The sequence below is a fragment of the Triticum aestivum genome, chromosome 5D (assembly GCF_018294505.1).
Source record: "Triticum aestivum cultivar Chinese Spring chromosome 5D, IWGSC CS RefSeq v2.1, whole genome shotgun sequence".
NCBI lineage: Eukaryota > Viridiplantae > Streptophyta > Magnoliopsida > Poales > Poaceae > Triticum > Triticum aestivum.
In genome coordinates this window covers 241,530,297-241,552,865 of record NC_057808.1, presented here as the reverse complement: position 1 = coordinate 241,552,865, position 22,569 = coordinate 241,530,297, and the positions used below count along the sequence as shown (strand labels likewise).

The window sequence follows — 22,569 nt, the reverse complement described above, 5'->3', positions numbered from 1 at the left end:
CAACACATGTACAGCCCGGGGACGTCTCCTCCTTCTTGATCCAGCAAGGGGAGAGGAGAAGTTGAGGGAGAACTCCAGCAGCACGACGGCGTGGTGGCAATGGAGCTTGTGGTTCTCCGGCAGAGCTTCGCTAAGCACTACGGAGGAGGAGGTGTATGAGGAGGGAGGGCTGCGCCAGGGAAGAGGTGTGGCTGCCCTCCCACCCCTTCACTATATATAGGGGCAAGGGGAGAGGGGGAGGCGCCCTATGGTTTCCCCTAGGGGGCGGCGGCCAAGCAGATTGGATCTCCCTAGGGAAAATCCTAGGGAGACTTGCCCCCCAAGCCAAGCAGGTGGAGGCTTGCCTCCCAAGCTAGGTGGAGGCGCCCCACCTCCCCAAGTAACGTGGGAAAGGGTGTGGGGGGCGCACCACCCCTTAGTGGGCTGGTTTGCTCCTTCCCCTTTGGCCCATGAGGCCCTCCAACACTTGTCGCGGCTCCCGAAACACCTTTCGGTCATGCTGGCCATAGCCTGGTACCCCCGGAACACTTCCGGACTCCAATACCCTTCGTCCAATATATCGATCTTCACCGCCGGACCATTCCGGAACTCCTCGTCATGTCCGGGATCTCATCCGGGACTCCGAACAACCTTCGGTAACCATATACTATTTCCCATAACAACTCTAGCGTCACCGAACCTTAAGTGTGTAGACCCTACGGGTTCGGGAACCATGCAGACATGACCGAGACACCTCTCCGGCCAATAACCAATAGCGGGATCTGGATACCCATATTGGCTCCCACATGTTCCACGATGATCTCATCGGATGAACCACGATGTCGGGGATTCAATCAATCCCGTATTCAATTCCCTTTGTCTATCGGTATGTTACTTGCCCGAGATTCGATCGTTGGTACCCCAATACCTCGTTCAATCTCGTTACCGGCAAGTCTCTTTACTCGTTCCGTAACGCATGATCCCATGGCTAACTCATTAGTCACATTGAGCTCATTATGATGATGCATTACCGAGTGGGCCCAGAGATACCTCTCCGTCATACGGAGTGACAAATCCCAGTCTCGATTCGTGCCAACCCAACAGACACTTTCAGAGATACCTGTAGTGCACCTTTATAGCCACCCAGTTACGTTGTGATGTTTGGTACACCCAAAGCATTCCTACGGTATCCGGGAGTTGCACAATCTCATGGTCTAAGGAAATGATACTTGACATTAGAAAAGCTCTAGCAAACGAACTACACGATCTTGTGCTATGCTTAGGATCGGGTCTTGTCCATCACATCATTCTCCCAATGATGTGATCCCGTTATCAATGACATCCAATGTCCATGGCTAGGAAACCATGACCATCTATTGATCAATGAGCTAGTCAACTAGAGGCTTACTAGGGACATGTTGTGGTCTATGTATTCACACATGTATTACGGTTTCTAGTTAATACAATTATAGCATGAACAATAGACAATTATCATGAACAAGGAAATACAATAATAACCATTTTATTATTGCCTCTAGGGCATATTTCCAATAATAGAAACAAAAAGCAAAGAACAAAAATAAAATTGGGTTGCCTCCCAACAAGCGCTATCATTTAACGCCCCTAGCTAGGCATTGATAATTTCGACGATGCTCATATGAAAGACAAGAATTGAAGCACAAAGAGAGCATCATATAGCATATGAAAAACACATCTAAGTCTAACATACTTCCTATGCATAGGCATCTTATAGGAAAATAAATTATCAAGACAAGCAAAAACTAGCATATGCAAGAAAGAAGTGAGAAACAATAACAATCTCAACATAACGAGAGGTAATTTAGTACCATGAAAATTTCTACAACCATATTTTCCTCTCTCATAATAGTTACATGTGGGATCATATTCAAATTCAACAATATAGCTCTCACATAAATTTTTCTCTACATGACTCACATGCATGCAAAGTTGACACTCTTCCAAAATAGTGGGAATATCATTAACTAAAGTCATGACCTCTCCAAACCTACTTTTATCAAAAACTTCGTAAGATTGAACATTACCCAATATGTGAGATCTAAAGTTAACACTCTTCCAAACCCACTTTCAGTATTGTTGCAAACATTATTATCAATCTCATATTCATCATTGGGCTTAAATATATTTTCAAGATTGTAAGAAGAATCACCCCAATCATGATCATTGCAACAAGTAGTGGACATAACAAAACTAGCATCCCCAAGCTTAGGGTTTTGCATATCATTAACACAATTGATATTAATAGAATTTATAATAATATCATTGCAATCATGGTTTTCACTCAAGGAGTTATCATGAGTCACTTCATAAGTTTCTTCTTTCAACACTTCATCACAATTTTCAGATTCACGAATTTCAAGCAAAACCTCATAAAGATAATCTAGTGCACAAAACTCACTAGCAATTGGTTCATCATAATTGGATCTTTTAAAAAGATTAGCAAGGGGATGAGGATCCATAACAATAGATTTTTAGCAAGCGAAGATGCAAGCAAATAGAGGGCACATGGCAACACGAGCAAACAAAAGGACGAACGGAAGAAGGGCGAAGAAAAGGCAATTTTTTGTGAAGTGGGGGAGAGGAAAACGAGAGGCGAATGGCAAATAATTTAATGCGAGGGAGAAGAGTTTATGATGGGTACTTGGTATGTCTTGACTTGGCGTAGATCTCCCAGGCAACGGCGCCAGAAATCCTTCTTGCTACCTCTTGAGCATGCGTTGGTTTTCCCTTGAAGAGGAAAGGGTGATGCAGCAAAGTAGCGTAAGTATTTCCCTCAGTTTTTGAGAACCAAGGTATCAATCCAGTAGGAGATAACATGCAAGTCACCTAGTACCTGCACAAACAATCAAGAACCTTGTAACCAACGCAATAAAGGGGTTGTCAATCCCTTCCCGGTCACTCGCAAAAATGAGATCTAATAAAGATAATAAGATAAATATTTTTGGTATTTTGTTGTATAGATTGGAAAGTAAAGATTGCAAAATAGTAAAACGAGATGCGATGTAAATAAAAGAGATGCAATATAATAAGAAAGAGACCCGGGGGCCATAGGTTTCACTAGGGGCTTCTCTCAAGATAGCATATATTACGATAGGTGAACAAATTACTGTCGAGCGATAGAAAAGCGCATAGTTATGAGAATATCTAGGCAATGATCATGAATATAGGCATCATGTCCGTGTCAAGTAGACCGAAACAATTCTGCATCTACTACTATTACTCCACACATCGACCGCTATCCAACATGCATCTAGAGTATTAAGTTCATAAGAACAGAGTAATGCATTAAGCAAGATGACATGATGTAGAGGGATAAACTCAAGCAATATGATATAAAGCCATCTTTTTATCCTCGATGGCAACAATACAATACGTGCCTTGCTGCCCCTACTGTCACTGGGAAAGGACATCGTCATTGCAAGAAAGATCAATCTAGTAGGCCAAACTAAACCGATAATTCAAAGAGACTTGCAAAGATATCAAATCGTGCATATAAGAATTCAGAGAAGAACCAAATATTATTAATAGATAAACTTGATCATAAATCCACAATTCATCGGATCTCGGCAAACACACCGCAAAAGAGTATTACATCGAATAGATCTCCAAGAACATCGAGGAGAACTTTGTATTGAGAACCAAAAAGAGAGAAGAAGCCATCTAGCTAATAACTATGGACCCGAAGGTCTGTGGTAAACTACTCACACATCATCGGAGAGGCTATGGTGTTGATATAGAAGCCCTCCGTGATCGGTTCCCCCTCTGGCAGATCGCCGGAAAAGGCCCCAAGATGGGATCTCACGGGTACAGAAGGTTGCGGCGGTGGAAAAGTGGTTCCGTGGCTCCCCTGATGTTTTTAGGGTATAAGAGTATATATAGGCGAAAGAAGTACGTCGGTGGAGCTCCGTGGGGCCCACGAGCGTGGGGGGCGCGCCCTCCTGCCTCGTGGCCGCCTCGCGGAGTTCCAGACTTCAACTCCAAGTCTTATGGATTGCTTTCGTTCCAAGAAAGATCATCGCGAAGGTTTCATTCTGTTTGGATTCCGTTTGGTATTCCTTTTCTGCAAAACACTGAGATAGGCAGAAAAATACAGAAACTGGTATTGGGCCTTCGGTTAATAGGTTAGTCCTAAAAATAATATAAAAAAGCATATAAAGCCCATTAAACATCCAAAACAGATAATATAATAGCATGGAACAATAAAAAATTATAGATACGTTGGAGACGTATCAACCCGTTGTATGTAAACGTAGAGGTTATCACACCCGATCATCACGTGGTGTCTCGGCATGACGAACTGCCGCAACGGTGCATACTCAGGGAGAACACTTATACCTTGAAATTTTAGTAAGGGGTCATCTCATAATGCTACCGTCGTAATAAGCAAAATAAGATGCATAAAAGATAAACATCACATGCAATCAAAATATGTGACATGATATGGCCATCATCATCTTGTGCCTTTGATCTCCATCTCCAAAGTACCGTCATGATCACCATCGTCACCGGCATGACACCATGATCTCCATCATCTTGATCTTTATCAACGTGTCGTCACATGGTCGTCTCGCCAACTATTGCTTTTGCAACTATTGCTATTGCATAGCGATAAAATAAAGCAATTATATGATGCTTGCATCTTATGCAATAAAGAGACAACCATAAGGCTCCTGCCAGTTGCCGATAACTTTAACAAAACATGATCATCTCATACAACAATTTATATCTCATCACGTCTTGACCATATCACATCACAACATGCCCTGCAAAAACAAGTTAGACGTCCTCTACTTTGTTGTTGCAAGTTTTACGTGTCTGCTACGGGCTTCTAGCAAGAACCATTCTTACCTACGCATCAAAACCACAACGATTTTTCGTCAAGTGTGATGTTTTAACCTTCAACAAGGACCGGGCGTAGTCAAACTCGATTCAACTAAAGTTCGAGAAACAGACACCCACCAGCCACCTGTGTGCAAAGCACGTCGGTAGAACCAGTCTCATGAACATGGTCATGTAATGTCGGTCCGGGCCGCTTCATCGAACAATACTGCCGAATCAAAGTAAGACGTTGCTAGTAAGCAGTATGACTATTATCGCCCACAACTCTTTGTGTTCTACTCGTGCATATAACATCTATGCATAGACCTGGCTCGGATACCACTGTTGGGGAACGTAGTATGTCAAAAAAATTCCTACGATCACGCAAGATCTATCTAGGATAAGCATAGCAACGGGCGGGGAGAGTGTGTCCACGTACCCTCATAGACCGAAAGCGGAAGCGTTTAGTAACGCGGTTGATGTAGTCGAACGTCTTCGCGATCCAACCGATCCAAGTACCGAAGTACGGCACCTCCCCGATCAGCACACGTTCTGCTCGGTGACGTCCCTCGAACTCTTGATCCAGTTGAGGCCGAGGGAGAGTTCCGTCAGCACGATGGCGTGGCGACGATGATGATGAAGTTTACCGACGCAGGGCTTCGCCTAAGCACTACGACGATATGACCGAGGTGTGTAGCTGTGGAGGGGAGGCACCGCACACGGCTAAGAGAAACTTTCGTGTGCCTTTGGGGTGCCCCCCCCTCCGACGTATATAAAGGGGGGAGGAGAGGAGGCCGGCCATAGGGGGGGCGCGCCATAGGGAGGAGTCCTACTTGGACTCTCGGTCCAAGTAGGATTCGCCCCCCCTTTCCTATTCCAACTAGGAGAAGGAGGGAAGGGGAAGGAGAGGAGAAGGAAGGAGGGGGGCGCCGCCCCCTCCTAGTCCAATTCGGACCAGCCAATGGGAGGGCGCGCGGGCCGCCCTTGAGGCCCCTCTCTCCTTTCCCCTAAAGCCCATTAAGGCCCATTACTCTCCCGGGGGGTTCCGGTAACCTCCCGGCACTACGGAAAATACCCAAAACACTTCGGAACCATTCCGGTGTCCGAATATAACCTTCCAATATATCGATCTTTATGTCTCGACCATTTAGAGACTCCTCGTCATGTCCGTGATCTCATCCGGGACTCCGAACAAACTTTGGTACATCAAATCACATAACTCATAATACAAATCGTCATCGAACGTTAAGCGTGCGGACCCTACGGGTTCAAGAACTATGTAGACATGACCGAGACACATCTCCGGTCAATAACCAATAGCGGAACCTGGATGCTCATATTGGCTCCTACATATTCTACGAAGATCTTTATCGGTCAAACCGCATAACAACATACGTTGTTCCCTTTGTCATCGGTATGTTACTTGCCCGAGATTCGACCGTCGTATCATCATACCTAGTTCAATCTCGTTACCGGCAAGTCTCTTTACTCGTTCTGTAATGCATCATCCCGTGCTTAACTCATTAGTCACATTGCTTGCAAGGCTTATAGTGATGTGCATTACCGAGAGGGCCCAGAGATACCTCTCCGATAAACGGAGTGACAAATCCTAATATCGATCTATGCCAACCCAACAAACACCTTCGGAGACATCTGTAGAGCATCTTTATAATCACCCGGTTACGTTATGACGTTTGATAGCACACAAGGTGTTCCTAAGGTATTCGGGAGTTGCATAATCTCATAGTCAGAGGAACATGTATAAGTCATGATGAAAGCAATAGCAATAAAACTAAACAATTATTATGCTAAGCTAACGAATGGCTCTTGTCCATCACATCATTCTCTAATGATGTGATCCCGTTTATCAAATGATAACACATGTCTATGGTCAGGAAACATAACCATCTTTGATTAACGAGCTAGTCAAGTAGAGGCATACTAGGGACACTCTGTTTTGTCTATGTATTCACACATGTACTAAGTTTTCGATTAATACAATTCTAGCATGAATAATAAACATTTATCATGATATAAGAAAATATAAATAAAAACTTTATTATTGCCTCTAGGGCATATTTCTTTAGGAGGGAGGAGGAGAGGGGAGACCGGCGGCGCGATCTAGGGTTCCCTCCCGTCACCACACGGGGGCGACGCGGGAGGGAGGAGATGTTGGTCTCCTGTTTCCCCTCTGCTCTTTCCGATTGGTCCACCAGATGTTACGAGCAACAGTAGTGAAGCTGAGCATCCATTCCCACAAGAGAAAAAGGGAAGAGTTAAATTGGCTGGACGAACCCATAAGCGTTATTGCTACTCCCGCTGTCCTTCTTTACATGAAAAACATATTTTTAAAATGGAGACAAAATTTTTACCTCAGCTCATTAATAAAGAAGAACATGCAAACATGGTTCACGATGTCCATTACACCTTAACTGAAAGACAAGTGAACCAACGTGTGGTTGGATGGTTAGAGGAACAGTGGTATCCCCAGCCTACCAGGGTTCAAGTCCCGGTGCTCGCATTATTTCTGGATTTATTTCAGGATTTTCGGCGATGTGTTTTCAGTGAGAGGAGACGTTTCCGTCGACGACGAGGCGCCTACGGTGACTTTGTAAATCTTAAGATGATGTGCCAGCTCAGTCTCTCGAAAGTGCTTATAAAAATAGGGTGTGTGTGCATTCATAGGGGTGAATGTATGTGCGTATGTATGAGCGCTTGCATCTGTACTGTGTTGAAAAAAATAAAAGATAAAAACAACTACTCTCACGACAACTCATCATAATGGTCAAGGGCGAGACGGTACACGCTCCGCACTAAGAAAATCCTGCGCGGATCGGTACGACGTGATGTATTACACCACTCACCGGCTAACCCGGTCAGTGATAACTATCAACATGGAATAACAATTGAAGTTATCACTGACCGTCCGCTAGCTGAAGGCATGTGCAACAAAGAATAAACAACAACACACAATTACAGAGGCAACACAGAAGACATGAAGACATGCACATATAAACATTGGTGAACATTCGATTATCTCGTTGAATTTAAACTATTGTTGTACTTGCGATATTTGCATGAATGAATTGTGCTATTTCCACAATTATTTTGAGTGTTGTGGGTTATTTCTTATAAATTATGTCCGAACTTTGCTAAATTTGGTTGTGTTTGCATGAAATTCATCTGGTTTGTTGAAATCCAGTTTGAAATGTGCGCCGACGCGGTCGAATAGCCGACTCCTGCATCAGTGCTTGCAGATTTGTCCCATGCGGATGAATACGGTGTCTGGTTTAAGAGTCAGCCTTTAAATGTCCTTAGGGCATCTACAACGTTGACCCTCAAATCGCCCGCAACCTTTCGGATCACACGGTCCGGATGTGTTGTGCAATTCAATGCGGTCCTGCAACGGTCCGCATGGCAATCCGGATGCACTTTCTCTCGCAAACCGGAGACAAATTAGGAGGGCTTCGTGGGTGTCCGGACAGAATTCACGCCCGCTTCTGACCACCCTGGCCACCCAAAATCCTTCCCTCCTAGCCCGTGCGCGTACTCGCCTGACGCCGGTTGCCCACATTCATAGCCGCTGTAGAGCGGCCGCTCCGTATTGACGCCAGCCCAGAGCAGACTGACCTCTCACTAGCTCCTCCATTGAAGCGCCGCACCAACCGATGGCACCGCCCGACGTCCTTGGTGTCTGCGCCTGTTCAATAACGAAGACGCGTTACTGGACGGGACGAATATCTACCATGCCCGTTCAATGCCCCGTCCGTTCGTACGCTGCCGTTAAGCAGGCTCGCCGACTGAGAAACCCACTCCAACACTGTGCAATGACGCACCCGGACGCCTGGCCTCACTGGAATCCGCTATTTAAAGGCCGCCACACCCGACTAACTCCACGCCACAGCACAACCGCTCCTCATCCTCCTCCCTTGCACCACATCCACCAATGGAGGCGACAACGCTATGTGGGAGAGCCTTTCGACGGAGATGAAGTACGAGGTGGCCGCCTGGCAGAGCCGTCGTGCCAGGCGGATCGAGGCCGGCATGCCAACCAGCTCGCCCGAGGTCTCCAACGATGAGGACGACCCCACGATGGAGACAGTCTCCGATGACACCGCACCGGAGCCCGCGTTTGTGCATGCTGGCTTCACCATGGAGCAGGCGCAGACGCACTTCAACGCCGCCATGGCGGAAGAATGTCGGTGTTCCAGCAGGTGCAGGAGGAACAACGGTACAACTTGTTCCTCCTCGAGCAGTACCGGCTGGCGGAGGGCCAAATCGACAGCGAGTGCGCGAGCGAGGAGGTCGTGGCAGCCATGGCCGCGACGAACCCCAACTTCGCCACAGAGTAGCGTGGTATCTACAAGGCCGTCCGTGCTCAAACCACCGCTCGCCAGGAACAGGCCTTCGCGGAGGCGCATCTGTAGGCGATCGCGGACGAGAACAATGCCAACTACGCGTCCTATGCGCCGCCGACGAACTTTCGCTTGGCCCGGTGGGACGACGAGAGCGCTGGTGCCTCCATTTCCATCGTGAATCTCACGTCCACGGGCGACGAACAAGGCGTGGACTCCTCCGAGGATGAGTAGGGCATTGGGCCCTTGTGTCCTATGTGGACCGGTCCGTCTCTCATGTTCTACTCTTCCTCGTCGGAGACCGCACCTTCACTTCATCGGTCTTATTGCCGGTGCTCATGGAGACGGCAGATGAAGGGCGCGGTCCCTAGAAGAGAACAACAGGGGCTTGGACACCGCTGTAGGATAGATTTAGTGTAGGATATAATTTTTTTCTAAATGTTTGAAGTATAATGAAAATCCACCGTATATGTATGAATGTCGTTTGGTTTATATAAAATCCGCCATGCTTGCACGAATTTTGTCAGACTAGTTTAAATTATTGTTGAAATATATGCAGACAACAACGTTAGACGACGGCCTCCGGCATCAATGGCCAGAGGAAATTTACGAGTCAGCATTAGAGATGCCCTTACCTCGTTTCGTTGGGGAACGATTCGTTTGTTCTCTGTCCTGCTCAGATCGAACACATTGGAGTCCAAAGAATATCCGTGCAGTAACCAAACCACCTTCCTGTGCTAATTCGGCCTTGCAAGCTGCTACGTAGCCGACTAGAATCCGATCGCAACTCTACCAGTACCAGCCCCGATCCTCTATATACTCGCCGAGACACGCAGCACGAACCAAGAAAGAACAACTCGTACCGTCGTACGCACTCTCGCCGTGAATTCATAGCTCTCGATTATCGATCGACTTTCGACGACCTACCAAGACAAAGCTACAAGCGCGACACGTACGCGACCATGGCGGGCGGCAGCAAGGCCGCGGCCGCTGTGGCTGTGGTCTTGGCCTTCCTACTCTTCGCCATCGCCTCGACAGCAGCCGCCGCCGCACCCGACATGTCCATCATCTCGTACAACTCGGCGCACGCCGTCCGTGGGCTGGAGCGGACGGAGGCCGAGGTGCGCGCGATGTACGACCACTGGCTGGCGCGGCACGGCCGCTCGTACAATGCGCTCGGCGAGTACGACCGCCGGTTCCGGGCGTTCTGGGACAACCTCAGGCTCGTCGACGCCCACAACGCCGACGCCGACGCCCGCGGGTTCCGCCTCGGGATGAACCGCTTCGCCGACCTCACCAACGACGAGTTCCGCGCTGCCTACCTCGGCGCCATCCCGAGCAGCCAAGGCCGCCACGCCGTCGGCGGGAGGTACCTCCACGACGGCGCCGAGACGCTGCCGGAGTCCGTGGACTGGAGGGAGAAGGGCGCCGTGGCCCCTGTGAAGAACCAGGGCCAGTGCGGCAGCTGCTGGGCGTTCTCGGCGGTCGGCGCGGTGGAAGGCATCAACAAGATTGTCACGGGCGACCTGGTGACGCTGTCCGAGCAGGAGCTGGTGGAGTGCGCAAGGAACGGGCAGAACAGCGGGTGCAATGGCGGGATGATGGAGGACGCGTTCGACTTCATCGCCCGGAACGGCGGCATCGACACGGAGGAGGACTACCCCTACACCGCCAAGGACGGCAGGTGCGACCACGCCAAGAGGAGCCGCACGGCCGTGTCCATCGACGGCTTCGAGTTGGTGCCGGAGAACGACGAGCTGTCCCTGAAGAAGGCGGTGGCGCACCAGCCCGTGAGCGTGGGCATCGAGGCCGGTGGCCCCGAGTTCCAGCTGTACGAGTCGGGGGTGTTCACCGGCAGGTGCGGCACGGAGCTGGACCACGGCGTGGTGGCGGTGGGGTACGGCACCGACAATGGCAGGGACTACTGGAGCGTGCGCAACTCATGGGGCCCAGACTGGGGCGAGGGCGGCTACATCCGGATGGAGCGCAACGTCACCGCGCGCGCCGGCAAGTGCGGCATCGCCATGATGGCGTCCTACCCCGTCAAGAACGGGCCCAACCCCTCACCCAAGCCTGACCCGCCGAAGCCGGTGGCCTGCGACCGCCACAGCAAGTGCCCGGCGGGGAGCACCTGCTGCTGCACCCACGGCGTGAGAAAGACGTGCTTCGTCTGGGGGTGCTGCCCTGCCAAGGGTGCCACCTGCTGCAAGGACGGCGCCACCTGCTGCCCGTCGGACTACCCCGTCTGCAACGCCGAGAACCGCACTTGCTCCAAGGTACCAACAGCAACTATCCAATCTCGATGCGTTGATTTCTGGAACTAATTTGCATGCACGAATTCGTTGGTTTTGTGCTAATATTTTTTGCGTGGATGTTTTTGGTTTTTGGTTTTGTTTGACAGAGCAAGAACAGCCCGTACAACGTGGATGCGCTTATCCGTACTCCGGCCAAGCGAAGCAGGACAACGACGATTACACAACTGGTCGATTTTTAGTTTTCTCTGAACTGGACTTCTAGGCTCTGGGTCTTTTCTTAGTTTCTTTAGCACATGGGTATTTTCTTAGTTACAATAGTACACCATATAGGATATGAAATTTGTATCCGCACGAACATGTACATGCGAAATACCAGTTTTTTTTAACACAAATACCAGAATTTTCACCTCGTTGAGATCAGACACTCCTTCTATCCATTTTTTTTCTTTCCATCTCTCTTTTTGGCTCTACTAGCAAAAATGCCCGTGCGTTGCATCGGAAAAAAAATCATCACACCCCGTAACCATAGCCAATTATACGAGTAATTTTTTGACTCATGACCCACATGAACTAATCTCAACATGAAGAATTATGCTTTCGGCCGAACCATCTTTGCAAAATGGCTAACGAATGTTTGCATTGTTTGGTTTGCGGGTTTGTTAGTTTTATTACCACATCCACTGTAGCAGGTGTACTTATTGTCCACTGTTAATGCAAGGCATATGTAGTCTGAGAAACATAAGGACCCGGAATCTATTGGGTTAAAAAAATAAAAAAAACATTGTGACCAGCTTATTAACCAAGAACCCAAAAAATGGATAATTAATTTCCTAAAGTTAGGACATTTTCTTGTGGATCTGTAACAATCTTCCCAAAATCTAGAACAATTCTATCCTAAACCCAAAACTTTTTTTTCTTAAACCTAGTACATTGTCCGGCTTAATAAAAACATGTCTTTTCTTAATAGAGAAATGTTCTTAAAAATGTCATATTTTTGGGGGGTTCAAAAAATGTCATCTAATGAAAAGAGTCGGTGCATTGCAACGGGGCAAACATCTCACTTTCTCCTAATTATTCTTTGTAGAGGTTCGTGTTGCCTGGGGTTGTGGATTAAGGCATCTTATGTTCCTAGTCATAGATGTATACTGAATGATGGACATATTCAGGTGTTGTAAGAAATGTTTAAATTTTGAATTAATCAGTGGTCAGTAATTGTGGCTACCGGGTAGTAACCACGAAAATAACATAGACCCCCCAAGATTCATGCCCTCTATTTTAACACGGCACCCCACCAGTGTTGCCACTTAACCTTCATCCAAGTCTACTTTATGGTGTAGTCCAAAGTGAGCAATGAAGCGCAGTACAAAGTGAGCAATGAAGCGAAAACAGTGTCACTGTGAATAGCACTTGTTTATGGAATCAACAGCTAGCTAGTGGTTGTAGTTCAATATTGTAAATCAGTATGTTATTGAAAAGGTCGTTCAGTCTCACTGGAACTGGAATATTATCAAGGATTAGTCTCTATGTCTACTAAATTTACAGCCCCGCAAACTACAAGAAAAATGAGGCATTCTAGTGAGCATGCATCTAATTAGATTAGTATCGGATGTAATGTAATACTGGAGGGGGCACATTCCCCTCACCTTGACCAACCTGATTATTTTCTTTATTGGTAGGATTTCTCTTAAACCTTATAGCTTATTTAAATTACTTCAGTATAAATTAGGTGTTAGGCCTACCACATAAAGTTAACCTAAAGGCTACAGCAAAAATCCAGAATCAAGCAATGATGAACCTGGCAATAAAGCTAGAACCACCTGTCCTGAAACAGATCTCAATAGGCAAAATAACTAACTTATGGTGTACACAAGATTTTATCAGATCAAACAACTTAGGTGGTAAGCAGAGTTGTTAACCCAAATTTCCAGAATTTTACATGATTGAATGCTGTTGTATAGACTAACCATGACTTAAATAAAGCTACTCGGTGTAAAACGAACCTTATCAAGCGTTGGAGAGAGAGATCTCATCCCTGCGCCTCTACCACGGCTCGTCAAGATGAGCTGCTTGAGATCAGACACAGCTATAAAAGAATAGGGCAACAACACATAGTAAGTTTCCTCTGCACTCATATTTTTAATATATAACAACACCCATGATGGAGTCTTCGAATCGCAATAATGGAGCGTCACAACACCCATGATGAATTCCCACATTCCGGTGAAACCATCTGGCCCGGGCACCTTTTCAGGATGCATATCAAATACGGCCTATTTTATTTCCTCTTAGGTGAAGGGCGCTCTAGTTCCAGCAGCTTACAAGGTTGAAAACCAAGAGCGTCAAAATTCAATGTAGCGGTCTTCTTCAGAGAGGGCCTGCAACATGGCATTGGGTGCAGCCTCACACCACGGTTGGTTATACAGGAATCAATTAAGCCTGACAAGAATTGTGTTGAATTGTTCATTTCTCCATGTGTATCAGACCCCTGTTGAGATTACCATTGTTCTTATCCTTAGCTGCAGCAATCATATTGAAATCGCCAAGAACAAGAGCGGGCCAGGGCAGTTAATCCAATTTGCTGCAGGTCAGCAAGAAAGTCCATCTTGTCAGAGAAAAATTGGGGGCCATAGACGTTAACCATCTGCCAAACTAACCCGTTTGCTCTGCTTTCACATATAGCAGAGTTGAAAATTTTGGAACATTGGATAGAGGAAACCACAACGTCATCTGCCCAGGCTATTAGCAACCCTCCACTTGCTCCATCAGATGGGGAATAGGCAAATCCCGAGAAAGAAGCACCACAAATCTCCTTCACCAAATTAAGATCAAACACGGACATTTTGGTTTCATCATTATGACTAACAAACACACTGACAGCCGCTCTTCTCGCCGGGGAGTTAAGCCCCCTGACATTCCACACAAGGAAATTGCCACTAATCAAAGAAACACAAACGACATGGGTACAGGCTGAGACAAACAGTGAACTGAGACTCAGGCGATTGTATTCTTCAGAATCTTCTTACCCCCAATGGCATGAGTTGAAAGCTGTGTCAGGGCGTCCATCTGGGAGATGGAGAGGGGATCTTGAAGCAGTCAGCATAGCAGGAGAGGAGATCCGCGGGGTTGGCGACCGGCTCCTCAAATTGGACTCCAATGCGGCGGCACATGAGCCGCTTTGCCTGAGTGAGCGACTGAGAGAACATTTTACTGCCCACGAAATCCATAGGAAGAAACGATCGAGAGAGGATCTAGTAAAACGACGACTCACATCTCTTGACGGAATTAACAGTCCAGATTGGACCAAAGAAGAACAAGCGATGGATTCTGGGGAGCTAAGACCTGCGGATGTAGATGACGTCTGGTAGATTGGCCCGGTGCCTTCTTCGAAGTTGCAGGAGCAGCGCCATCTCCGCCTAGACCCATGTCCAGAAAGGATGACCTCGAAGTGCAGCCACAAGCCCAGGACGAGCCGCAGGGCAGGATACGGGGGCTGACCGGGAGGGGCAGGGAGGAGGCCGAAGGGCTGGAAGGAGGAGGCAGGGCGGCGAAACCGGATGGAGGAGAGGGCGGGGCGGGAGCGGTGGGGAGGTGCGCGAGGTTTCGAGAGGATGGCGAGAGAAGAGATTAATCCAGAGAAGAAGACCGGCCGCTGCCGCCGGCGCCATGTCCATACGGATCGAGCAGAGTAGGCATCGAAGAAACCGTGGGCCAAGGCCCAACTGGATCGCAGCCCAGCTAAGCGATCAAGACAGAAGGTAGCGGTCAATCGAAGAGACAAAATTTAGTACCACCTCGAATATGTTTTAAATTTAAATTGAAAACGTAAAATCACGGGAAGAGGCGTATTGTGACGGTGAACCCACGGAGTCAATCCGTGCTTTATTATTAGGGATAGATTTATGTTCTCCAAATTAGCTATGATTTATATTAGGGTGAATTGAACTTTGGACCTCATACTGAGGCACGACTGCTGTTGAATTTTAAGAAACGGAAACCTTTAAGAACATAGAATAGCGTCCAGAAGACATCTTTGGAATTTTTTGAAACCTTTTTTACTGATTGTGATTATTTTTGAAATGCCGAATATTTTTCAAAACACAAACAATATTAAATTTTGAAAAGTAGTTTTTCAAATGTGTATAAACTTTATAATTCCAATTTATTTTTTGAAACATAAAAACAAAATTTGGTATTCCGAACAATTTCTTCGTGAACAAATTTTGAAAACATGGACAGTTTTTTAAAATCCCCAAACAGATTTTAGAGTGTGGACACTTCTGAAAATTCCAAACATTTTGTGAAATACATGAATACATTTATTCTATTTTTATTTTAATAAAAAAATAATAACGTTTTTGCACCATTGTAAAAATGTTCGCGCATTTCAAAAGAATGTTTGTGATGTTTAAAAAAATATTACACCATGGAAAAAAATCATAACATTTGAAGAAATGTCCATGACAATTCTTTAAAAGAAACTTCCCGCATTCCAAAAAAGGCATGAAATTTTATACAAAATTTTATGCAATGTAAAAAAAATCTTTGCATAATTTTTTTTAGAAATACATACCATTTAGAAAAATAATTCAGTAGGAATTGGAAAAATGTTTACCATGTATTCTAAAAAAATGCTTGGGCCTGTATTTAAAAAAAAATCATCATGTATTATAAAAAAATGTTCAATGTGTGTTAAAGTATGTTCCCCATGTATACAAAAGAATATACAATGTGTATTAAGGTGGACATGTATTTGCAAAAAAAAATACAAATATATAGGGGGTATTGGGTTGGAAATGAGTTGTGTGCCGAGAGTGGACATGCAACTATGTCGGGCATGAGTTGCATGTTTAGCTTGGACATGCAACTGGGTCGGGTGGGTTTACATGTTGGGGTTGAACATCGAACTATATAGGGGTCGGTGCAAGTTGCGTGTTGAAAAACAAAGCACAATCCTAGTTGTGAGTCAAACGATGAGCTTGAACTGGGAAAACTACGAGCTGAATTGCGAGTTGAGGATGGACTTACAACTGGGACAACTACAAACTATGAAACCGGTTGCGAGTCAAGTGTCGACTTACAACTGGGATAAAAACAAACTATGGTCCCAGTTGCGAGTCAAGGATGAACTTGCAACTAGGATAAAACAAACTATGGTCCCAGTTGTGAGTCCAGGATGGACTTGCAACTAGGATGAAAGACAAAAACACAAGCCCAGTTGCGAGTTAAGGATAGACTTGCAACTAGGATGGAGAACAAGCTACGGGCCTAGTTGCGAGTCGATGGTGGACTTGTAACTGAGACAATTATACAAAACAATGATACGGGTTGCGAGTCGATGGTGGACTTGCAACTAGGACATCAACAAACAATGAGCCCAGTTGCGAGTCGAGGGTGGACTTGCAAATGGGACAACAACAAACTATGATCCTAGTTGCGAGTCGAGGATGGACTTGCAATTAAGACAACTACAAAACAATGAGCCCATTTGCGAGTTAAGGGTCGACTTGCAACTCAGATGAAACAAACTACAGTCTTAGTTGCGAGTCAAGGGTGGACTTTCTACTAGCATAAAAAAGGCCCTAAGTGTAAGTCAATGGTTGACTTACATCTGGCCACCTAATTTGCGAGTGAATGGTTGACTTGCTGTAAGTGCATCTAGTTCCATCCCTAGTTGGTTTTGGAGTATTGACGACAAACATGGTTGAGGGACTAATGTGTTTGTGAGAATTGCAGGATAACATAGGTTGTAGTCCCTCATTGATTCGGTTTACCTACCAGAGATGACCCCTAAAAATGTATGAAGACATTAAAGATAATGGTGATTCGTGAAGACATTCACGGTGAAGATAATGACGTGTGAAGACATTCACTTGAAGATTATGGAGTGCGAAGACATAGTTTCTTTCGTAGTTTCCTTTTCTTCTTTATTGCATCATAGGAACCACCGAACTGTTAAGTGGGGTCCAAGTGAACAAAGTCAGAAGACTGACGTGATGCTCAACCCAAATCCTATGTCTTCGAGCGAAGACAATGAGAGCAAATCTTATCCAGAGTTGGATGAGTCAGCTTTGCTTGTAGCCCAAGCCAAGCTGTCGCGTGTGTTTGAAATCCGACTATTGGACACGTGTCGGTTCCTTAGTGACCCAGGGTCATTTCGGACATATCATGTCGGGTTGCCTCCCGGCTATAAATAGCCCACCTCCTACACCATAAATTGGCGGCTGCTCAGAGTTAGTGCACGACTTTTATCATTTGAGAGTAACCCACCTCCGAAGCCTTTGAGAGAGAGATCCCTGCGAGGACAAAGCCCAAAACACCCAGAGCCAAAGAGTGTTAGGCATCACTGAAGTCTTTCTGTCCGCGTGACCTGAAGACTTGTTACACTTGAGGACTGTGTATCCTCCACCTGGTTAAGCGTCATGTTCTAAGGATCCAAGAGTCATTGTGGATCGCTGGGAACAGAGTCTGTGAAGGTTTGGAAGTCTACCTTGAAGACTTACCAGAGTAATCGGGCGAGGACTGGGTGTCCTTAGCTCAAGGGGAATAAGGTGAAGATGTGGTCTTCTGAGTTCAATCTCAGCCTCCCTAACCAAACGTACAGTTGTCACAGCAACTGGAACTGGTCTACCAAATCCTTGTCTTCACCAATCTACTGGTTCTATCCCCCACCTCCTTTACATTTCAGTTTGTCTTCGTGAAGTCATTGCTTGTTTGCCCGATCTGTTTGACTTCACTATGTGAAGACAATTACATGTTTGGCTTCATACTGTCTTCCATTCTGATCTGTACTACCTAGCTGCTATTAGTCTTCGAGCTTTCATGATGTTTCTTGCTTGACTATGGTCTGTCTAGAGTAGTTTATCTTCCGCTACATATCATGTAGGTTCCATGTGATTTTGTGTCTTCAAAGACCTCGTGTTTTGAAGACTTTCATAAAAATGGCCTATTCACCCCCCTCTAGTCGATAACTAGCACTTTCAATTGGTATCAGAGCAAGGTGCTCCCTTGTTCTGTGTGATTCTGTTTAACCACTTGGAGTTTTAGCAATGTCGCCTACATGGATAATCAAGGTCTCCGCTGCGTGCCCCGTCTTCCATGCCACCGATTACCCCTACTGGAAGAATAAGATGCGCATGCATCTTGAAGCCATTGACATCGACCTCTGGTATGTCGTCAAGACTGGCGTTCGGTCGGTGAAGGTTTCACCGCTGCTGATGTCAAGAGGTTCGTGCAACTGGACTCAACCGCCAAGAACATCATCTGTGGTCGTCTGACCAAATGACAGTATTGCCGTCTGATTTCTCTGGAAACTGCGAAGCTAGTCTGGGACTAGCTGTCCAAGGTCAATGAAGGCGTCTCAACTTAGAGAGACTCAAGGATTGATGTACTTCGCAATCTCTTCAACCGCTTCAAGAGAAATGACAATGAGAATGTCCAGCTCATGTTCGATCGCCTCACTAATATCACAAATGAGCTTCATGCACTCGGCGCCACTGAGATCACCAAGCATGAAATCGTGAAGAAGCTACTGAGATCACTTGACAACTCATTTGACACTCTAGCCCTGATGATTCAAGAATGCCCTAACATCAGAGATCTCGATCCGTCTGACATACTTGAGAGGCTCAACACACATGAATTCTAGTTGTCTGAGAAGAGAGATATCTATGGCCCCAACTATGGTCGAACCCGTGCTTTGAAGGCAAAAGTTGTTTCCTCATCTGAAGAAGAATCTGACTGCAGTTCTGATGACCATGAAGACATTGGCAAAGAGCTAGCAATGCTTGTGAGAAAGTTCTAGAAGTTCTCCAAGAAGAATCGCTTTGGGAAGTCTTCAAGATCCAGTTCCAAGAATGATGAGGCTTCCTCTCGTGACCACAAGAAGAGAACATGCCACAAGTGCAAGAAGCCATGTCACTACATATCTGAATGTCCTCAATGGACAAGGAAGCCAAGAAAAATAAGAAGAGCAAGGAATATGATTCTGACGACAAGAAGAAGAAGAAATCCTCAGAGTCTTCTTCAAAGTCTTCATCGAAGTCTTCGTCTTACAAGAAGAGCTCATCTGGCAAGGCGTGTGCATTCATTAGCAAGGAGATGGATTCAGAGGAGGAGTCTGCTTCTGAGGAGGCAGAGGTGGAGTTTGAGGAGGAGTCTGATTCAGGCGTGGCAAGCCTGGCTCTAGCTTCGACATTCATCGCCAAGTCCATCTTCAACACTGAAGACAATGGTCATGCCGCCGATGCTACAGCCGATGATGAGGACGACTCTGCTCCAACCTACTGCTTCATGGCACGAGGTGCCAAGGTAAACTCACACGATGCTTACTTTCAAACCTCCAGTAAAGATGACTCTGAATGTGAATCCAAACCCAGCTATAAGACTCTTGCTAAAATTGCAACTGAACAACAAACTGCTATGGAACACATTCAAAAATTGCTAGACAAAAGCGATGACCTGTTGGATGAGGAAATGAATCGAACTCAGTCCTCAATCGAAGACATCAAAAATCTTCATGTTAAGTACGAAGAACTTGAAAGTCGTCATGAAAGCCTCTCAGCCACTCATGAGAAGATTTCCTATGATTATCTTCAAAGGAAGCAAGATCTAGAGAAACTGAGAGTGTCTCTCATGAAGATCTTCAAAAAGAGAATGATTCACTACTCGCTCAACAGATCAGTTCCGCTCAGGAAGATTTTGTGCCACCATGCTTAAAATGCCTTGAGCGTGACAATGTTGTCTCTATTGCTGAATGTTCTACTGCCTCTGATGTTACAATATCTTCAACTGCTGATGTGGTAACTAACACCTCCTCTGAGGATGCCACTACTATTGCTGACGAGAATGCCGGGTTGAAGACATTGCTTGAAACAGGCATGTACAAAAGTCTCAAAGGGCATCAGACACTATGTGATGTCCTCAAGAAACAGATTCTAAACTGAAACCCTGGGAAAGAGGGTGCTGGTTTCGAGAGGAAAATGAATGTTGATGGTGTCGGATCACGGGTTCCGGCAAAACCCTCAAGGTTCGAACACTGGGGTGAGCATCCCGACGTGTTAAAGGGGTTGTCAATCCCTTTCGGGTAACGGCGCCAGAAATTGGCAAGCGGACGTGAGAGAGTTGTAATAATTTGATAGATCGAACGCCAGTGCAGCAAAGTATTTTTGTATTTTTGGTTTAATAGATCTGAAAATAAAAGGCTAAAATAGATCGCAAAGGCAAATAATATGAGAAAGAGACCCCGGGGCCGTAGATTTCACTAGTGGCTTCTCTCGAGAAAAATAGCAAATAGTGGGTAAAGAAATTACTCTTGGGCAATTGATAGAACTTCAAATAATCATGACGATATCCAGACAATGATCATTATATAGGTATCACGTCCAAGATTAGTAGACCGACTCCTGCCTGCATCTACTACTATTACTCCACACATCGACCGCTATCCAACATGCATCTAGTGTATTAAGTTCATGGAGAAACGAAGTAATGCAATAAGAACGATGACATGATGTAGACAAGATCTATGTATGTAGAAATAGACCCCATCTTGTTATCCTTAATGACAACAATGCATACGTGTCGGTTCCCCATATGTCACTGGGATCATGCACCATAAGATCGAACCCATCACAAAGCACCTTTTCCCATTGCAAGATAAATAGATCAAGTTGACCAAACAAAACCCAAATATCGGAGAAGAAATACGAGGCTATAAGCAATCATCATATAACAGATCAAAGAAGACTCAAATAACTTTCATGGATAAAAAGATAGATCTAATCATAAACTCAAAGTTCATCTGATCCCAACAAACACACCGCAAAAAGAGTTACATCATATGGATCTCCAAGAGACCATTGTATTGAGAATCAAACGCGAGAGAGGAAGCCATCTAGCTACTAACTACGGACCCGTAGGTCTACAAGAGACTACTCATGCATCATCGGAGAGGCACCAATGAACATGATGCACCCCTCTGTGATGGTGTCCAGATTGGATCTGGTGGTTCTGGACTCTGCGATGGCTGGAATTGATTTTCGTCTACTCCACTAGGGTTTATGGAATATTGGGGTATTTATAGAGCAAAGAGTCGGTTCGGGAGGCACCCGAGGTGGGCACAACCCACCAGGGCGCGCCTGGGCCTCCAGGCGCGCCCTGGTGAGTTGTGCTCCCATCGGAGCACTCCCGAGGCGCTTCTCCAGCCCACTGGATGTCTTCTGGTCCAAAAAAATCCACAAAAAGTTTCGCTGCATTTGGACACCGTGTGGTATTGATTTCCTGCGATGTAAAAAACATGCAGAAAACAGCAACTGGTACTTGGCACTATGTCAATAGGTTAGTACCAAAAAATGATATAAAATGATTATAAAACATCCAAGAATGATAATATAGCAGCATGGAACAATAAAAAATTATAGATATGTTGGAGACGTATCACCATTCCCAAGCTTAATTCCTGCTGGTCCTCAAGTAGGTAAATGATAAAAACAGAATTTTTGATGTGGAATGCTGCCTAACATGTCATCTCATAATATTTTCTTTATATCATGGACATTTGGACTTTTATATTGTTCAAAGCAATAGTCTAGTTTTGACATGAGACTTAAATACTCAAGCATATCAACAAGCAACCATGTCTTTCAAAATATCAATGCTAAAATAAGTTATCCCTAGCCCATCATGCTCAATCATTGATCCATTCATGAAACACACTCGCATATTAGCTACACCCAATGCTCAAGTACGATCATAGTGCCTCCTAGTTGGTGCTTTGAGAAGATGGAGACTCAATTTTTTTTGCATAAAGTAAAAGAAAGGCCCTTCACAGAGGGAAGTAGGGATTTGGGTGCCAGAGCTCAAAGCGAAAATTCAGAGATAAAAACATTTTGAGAGGCATACTTTTCCCACCAACAAAAATGACTTAGAGCTCCCAACACTTTCCATGCTAGATATATCATAGGCGGTTCCCAAACAGAAAATAAAGTTTATTCCTTTTCCACCATACTTTCACTTTCCATGGCTAACCGTATCCAAGGGTGCCTTCCATACCAACACTTTCCAAGGAATTTATTATTTGACAACATAAAGTAAATTCATTTTTCATTTCAGGACTGGGCATCCCT

General features: G+C 45.6%; 2 protein-coding genes across 2 annotated transcripts in view; one reads left to right on the top strand and one right to left on the bottom strand.

Annotated features, from left to right (window-relative positions):
* Nucleotides 1-10,042: 10,042 nt before the first annotated feature.
* Nucleotides 10,043-11,870, top strand: LOC123124602 (cysteine protease 1). The gene is made up of 2 exons (XM_044545188.1): nt 10,043-11,467; nt 11,593-11,870. The coding sequence occupies exons 1-2, from the start codon at nt 10,154-10,156 to the stop codon at nt 11,683-11,685; spliced, it is 1,407 nt and encodes a 468-aa protein (XP_044401123.1). The 5' UTR covers nt 10,043-10,153; the 3' UTR covers nt 11,686-11,870.
* Nucleotides 11,871-14,238: 2,368 nt separating this feature from the next.
* LOC123120466 (uncharacterized) overlaps nt 14,239-22,569 on the bottom strand; it is a 44,958-nt gene continuing 36,627 nt past the window's right edge. The window contains exons 2-3 of the mRNA XM_044540468.1: nt 14,715-15,181; nt 14,239-14,637 (exon numbers count right to left, since the gene is read on the bottom strand). Coding sequence (XP_044396403.1) covers nt 14,497-14,637; nt 14,715-15,181 — 608 coding nt within the window. The 3' untranslated portion in view covers nt 14,239-14,496. The remainder of the gene's footprint in view (nt 14,638-14,714; nt 15,182-22,569) is intronic.

What these genes read in the sequence shown, in the direction of transcription:
- LOC123124602 (XM_044545188.1), top strand. Translation starts at nt 10,154, where the DNA reads ATGGCGGGCGGCAGCAAGGCCGCGGCCGCTGTGGCTGTGGTCTTGGCC. An exon ending in AGAACCGCACTTGCTCCAAG is followed by an intron (nt 11,468 to 11,592) that starts GTACCAACAGCA and finishes TTTGTTTGACAG; the next exon opens with AGCAAGAACAGCCCGTACAA.